Source organism: Herpailurus yagouaroundi, unplaced genomic scaffold (genome assembly GCF_014898765.1).
Source record: "Herpailurus yagouaroundi ecotype Mexico unplaced genomic scaffold, PumYag 141, whole genome shotgun sequence".
Classification (NCBI taxonomy): domain Eukaryota; kingdom Metazoa; phylum Chordata; class Mammalia; order Carnivora; family Felidae; genus Herpailurus; species Herpailurus yagouaroundi.
In genome coordinates, this window is record NW_024412396.1 from 63,819,101 (window position 1) to 63,823,927 (window position 4,827).

The 4,827-nt window shown below is 51.6% G+C and overlaps 1 protein-coding gene across 1 annotated transcript in view; it reads left to right on the forward strand.

Moving 5' to 3' along the window:
* Window positions 1-3,881, forward strand: part of DGLUCY (D-glutamate cyclase) — a 73,486-nt gene extending 69,605 nt beyond the window's left edge. The window contains 2 exon segments of the mRNA XM_040478015.1: window positions 3,350-3,382; window positions 3,384-3,881. Of these exon segments, the coding sequence (XP_040333949.1) occupies window positions 3,350-3,382; window positions 3,384-3,500 (150 nt within the window). The 3' untranslated portion in view covers window positions 3,501-3,881.
* The last annotated feature ends 946 nt before the right edge of the window (window positions 3,882-4,827 follow it).

Here is a 4,827-nt window from a genome sequence, read left to right on the forward strand (position 1 = left end):
GATGGATGCCTGGATGGATGGATGGGTGGATGGATGGATGGATTTCTGGCTGGATGGCTGGATTGCTGGCTGTCTGGCCAGATGGATGGATAGATGGATGATACAGACAAGCAGGAACATGGCTTCGTCCTGGGCTCCTTTTCTCTTCCAGTACCTTAATCCCACTCTACTTTTCGTTCTAACTTTTAAAAATTGAGTTACATAGAAGAAAGAAGTGCATACACCTTGCATGTATAGCAGATGAATTTTTTTTTTAATTTTTTTTTTAACGTTTATTCATTTTTGAGACAGAGAGAGACACAGCATGAACGGGGGAGGGGCAGAGAGAGAGAGGGAGACACAGAATCTGAAACAGGCTCCAGGCTCTGAGCTGTCAGCACAGAGCCCGACGCGGGGCTCGAACTCACGGACCGCGAGATCATGACCTGAACTGAAGTCGGACGCTTAACCGACTGAGCCACCCAGGCGCCCTGAGATGAATTTTTACATACATATACATCCATACAGCCACTGCCAAGATCATGATACAGAACAGTTCTAACTTCCTAGGAGGCCCCTTTCTCCCACCCCACTTTGAACAGCAACATCACCTACCCATGACACCACCCTACCACACACCCTGTGTGAACCAACAGTGACCACCCACACACTCAGCCACTAAGCCCCAGAAGGCATCCTAGGGCCTCTTTCCCTGTTCACAATGAACTAGGCCCCAAGCCCTGGCCTTCTTGTCTCACTTCAGTCCTCTGTCCCTCCTCTCATGCCACACTGTCTCAGCCTGGATTGGTGTCACAGCCTCCAGGTGCTCTGCCTCCAGGTCAAGTCTCCTGTCTTCTGTCACCTCCTCCATGTGGTGGCATCTCCTTGAAGATGGTGTGGTCATTCAGTGATTCCTGGAAATTTTCAGGCAGTCTCCACTGGCCCAGCTGTTCCTTGTGGCTCTTGGTAGAGGCCGAGTGCCAACCAGTTCCAAAGCTGCTGTCTAATCACATGCACCCTGACACCCCAAGCCTCTCCCTGGGACCCAGAAGGATGGGAATGGTGCCAGTGGGCAGTGCGCTAAGAGGAAATGCCCATCCCTCCTCCGGGGACCCAGGAGCACTCCCCCAGAAAGAGAGGATATGATCCAATGGAGAGAGAAATGGAAGAATAAATCCCAAACAAAGGGCAGGAAATGCCATTCTAGGCTGGGTAGTCCCTGGGAAGGGGCTGGTGGACAAAGAGATGCCTGGAAATGCCCGTGGGTGTCCCTCCCAACTTGGCACCCAGGGCAGGTGGAAATGCAGGCTCTCCCACCAGCTGGGAGTAGAGACAGTTCCCAGGTGAGTTTTGCCAGCACTCTCTCCATTGTTTTGACCGGTTTTCAGTGAGTGCTCCTCACAGCCCCTGGCTTGGCTCCTTCCTGCTCTTTTGTCATCTGACATCCTAGCTGTCTGTCTTCTAGAAAGTCTTTCTTGAGCCACTCTGATAACCAGGGTTGGATGCCCCCTGCTTGGTGCTGTGATCCCCATAGACTGTGCCTGCCTGGTCACTTATCTAGACTATGAACCCCCCAGGGGGGCAGGGACTATGTCACATTCACCACTGTATCCCTGGTTCAGCTCTGGCACACAGCTGGTGCTCAAGAAAACTTTGATGGGTGCTGAAATGAATGAGCAAATGCCTGAGGAGGAAGATGAGAGCCCCTCTCAGTCCTGTCCTAACCTTCCTGTTGTGGATGCCTTGTCTCCTCCACCACCCCTCCCCTCCCGCTTCTGCTTTCGGAGGAGGAGGAGGAAGGGAGGAGAACGTACTGGACTTCTGCCCCTCAGGCACCGTCCTTTCTCCTTTTGCCCACACCCAAGACCCCCTTCCTCAGGGAGAACTTTTCAACCAGAGAGTAACTCATGCTAGCTTTGATAAGTAGTTCTTTGGGACCTTAATTTTCGGAAGGTGAAATGAGGGGGATCAAATCACTTTTTAAAAAATGAGCAAGGGGCGCCTGGGTGGCGCAGTTGGTTAAGCGTCCGACTTCAGCCGGGTCACGATCTCACGGTCCGGGAGTTCGAGCCCCGCGTCGGGCTCTGGGCTGATGGCTCAGAGCCTGGAGCCTGCTTCCGATTCTGTGTCTCCCTCTCTCTCTGCCCCTCCCCCGTTCATGCTCTGTCTCTCTCTGTCCCAAAAATAAATAAACGTTGAAAAAAAAATTTAAAAAATAAAAAATGAGCAAATATGTCAAAGGAAAAAAAGCTCTGGGCTAAAGGCCAGGGGACCCAACCCTGCCAATAATAATTCACTTCATCTCATGAGCACCTACTGTGTGCCAAGGACCACCCTAGGTGCTTTACTTCCATCGTCTTATTTAATGGAGGCATTACTACTATTATCATCAAAATCCCCATTATACAGATGAGGACACTGAGGCAAGGAGAAGTTAAAACACCTACCAGGAAAGACCCAAGTCAGATCTGTCTGATCCTAAACCCTGCCTGCTGGGCCCAGGGTCTGTTATGCCTAGAATTCATGATCCCCAAAGACCGCCAGGGAGCCGAGTCTGATGTAAAAGCAAAAGAGCCTTTATTCGAGCTAGCTCGAGCTCAATGCCCTACCTGCACCCTACGCAGCGGTGAGATACAGGGGGGAGAGAGCCGAGTTTCAAAAGGACAAAGGTTTTATTGGGGCCTAGGGGCAGTTGGTGGGGTAATGGCTGTGGCCTCAGCCGATTGGCTGGGGAAGGATCAGAGTCCTGTTAGGCAGGTGAGCAGGAGGTTACTCAAGGGGAAGAGGCGTGGTCAAGGTGAAGGACACAGAACAAGATGGAGTCGGCTGGTGTAGGCCCGCGCTCTCAGGTCAGGCTGCATTTTCTCCATGGCTCTGCTCCCTCCGGATGCCCCCACATCCACACTGGGTCTTGTGGAGAAGACAAGAAGGTGGCTGCAGCAAGGGTTGGAACACGCCCCACAGGCGGCATCTCAGGAGGAATGGGAGCCTCCCCGGCACAAAAGCTGCGGACGGATGATCCAGAGCTGAGCAGGGGCTAGGTTGCAAGGAGTAGCCCATGCTGTCCCCGCAGAAGCGAATCTTCAGTGTTTTTAACAAGCACTAACTCCAAGGTAGCTACCAGAAGAAACATCCCAAACTGTTCCAAATTGCTGCTTCTCAGGAGCAGGTTTGGGGCAGATGAGAGGTGATACAGGACACTTACTTTTCATTATGAGTCTGCCAGTGGCATTACTGTGGTTAAGCAAAAATTCGTTTTTAAAAAGGAGTCCACGCCAAGCGAAACACTCTTCCTCCACTTGTAAATGTATGTGTTTCTTTCTTTTTCCTCCCCCTCCCCCATTCTATCCCCATCCCCTTGTTTTTCCAGGAAGAAAAAGTGTTGGGCATCCTGGTGCGGCACCCAAGTCCAGAGTGGAGTCTCGGGCGAGGTGGGCCCGGAGGTAGATGGGCTGTCCTTCCACGGCACCCACGCCCAGATGATCCAGAAGCTGGTGGATGTCACTGCGATGGGTATGTGACTGTGCATGTAGAGTGCGTACCAGATGGCCGTTCCTGGAACTAGGAGGGAGTTCCCTGAGGGCCCTGAGCTCCTTTCCACACGGTCCTGGGTGAGCAGCGCCTGTGACGGGACAGCGCAGACGTTGGGGACCGAAGAGGATGTTTCCTCAGGGCTTCCAGTCCTTTGCTTTTCTTCCTAAGTGCTAAGAGGGATTGATTTCAGCCCTCCTCCTCAGGCTTCTTCAGAGCACCCACATGGTCTGCTCTGAGAGTTTTCCGAGGCACCACTTATGGGGACAAGAGGAGGCATGACTAGAGCCATGAATAATCCCAAGGCTAATTAAGAAATAGTAAAAAAAAAAAAAACCACACACAAAAAACGGAGGGGGCACCTGGGTGAGGAGGGGGCACCTGGGTGACTTAGTTAAGTGTCTGAGCCTTGATTTTGGCTCAGGTCATGATGTCGTGGTTTGTGAGATCGAGCCCTGTGTCAGCCTCCGTGTTGACAGTGTGGAGCCTGCTTGGGATCCTCTCTCCCCCTCTCTCTCTCTGCCCTTACCGCCCCCCCACTCTCTCTCTCAAAATAAACAAAAAAAAAGAAATCGTTCAATGTACAAATATGTAGCATATGTTTACAAACCTCTGGGACTTTACTAAAGGTTTACTCACTACCACCACCAACAAAATATTTATACCTCTGAAATGCTTTCTTTTTCAAACATTTTGTTTCCTTGGGTCTTCAAACCTTACGCTTATCGCCATCACCCCTCCTTTCTGTTCCTCACCTCTCTTCACCCCCACACCTCCCGACACCCCCTACCACAGAGCCTGACTCTTGGCCCCGCCTCCTCCCCATATGCTCAGCCCCAGCCTAGAGCCAGAGGCTTTGGCCTCCCTGAATAGGAGGGCGGCCACACTCCTGGAGCCAGGGGGTTGGGGGGTCAGGAGTGTCTAGGGCTCAGGTGGCTCACAGGCTCCTCCTGGACAACTGTAGTCAGCTTGTCCTTATCTCACTCACACTCGTCCAGTGCACGCTTCCCAACAAAATTAGGAGCAGGATCACCGACCACATCCCATTACACTCCCCTGTTGAGCTAATACGGTATCTCGTGCTAGTTCACTGCCGAGCGATGGCTCACTCATCCAGATGGGGTAGTCTGGCTTCCCAGCTACAGCTCCAAATGTTTATTGGGCCTGCTTTGTTTTATTTCCTTAAACATGTCCGCTTCAACTCTAAGGGGCATTAGTTGTGAAGCGTGAAACACATGCTACAAAAATTACCCCTAGGTTGTCTACTCAATAGAAGTTAAAGCCTAAATGTGTAGTAAGTAATCTGGGATTAACTTC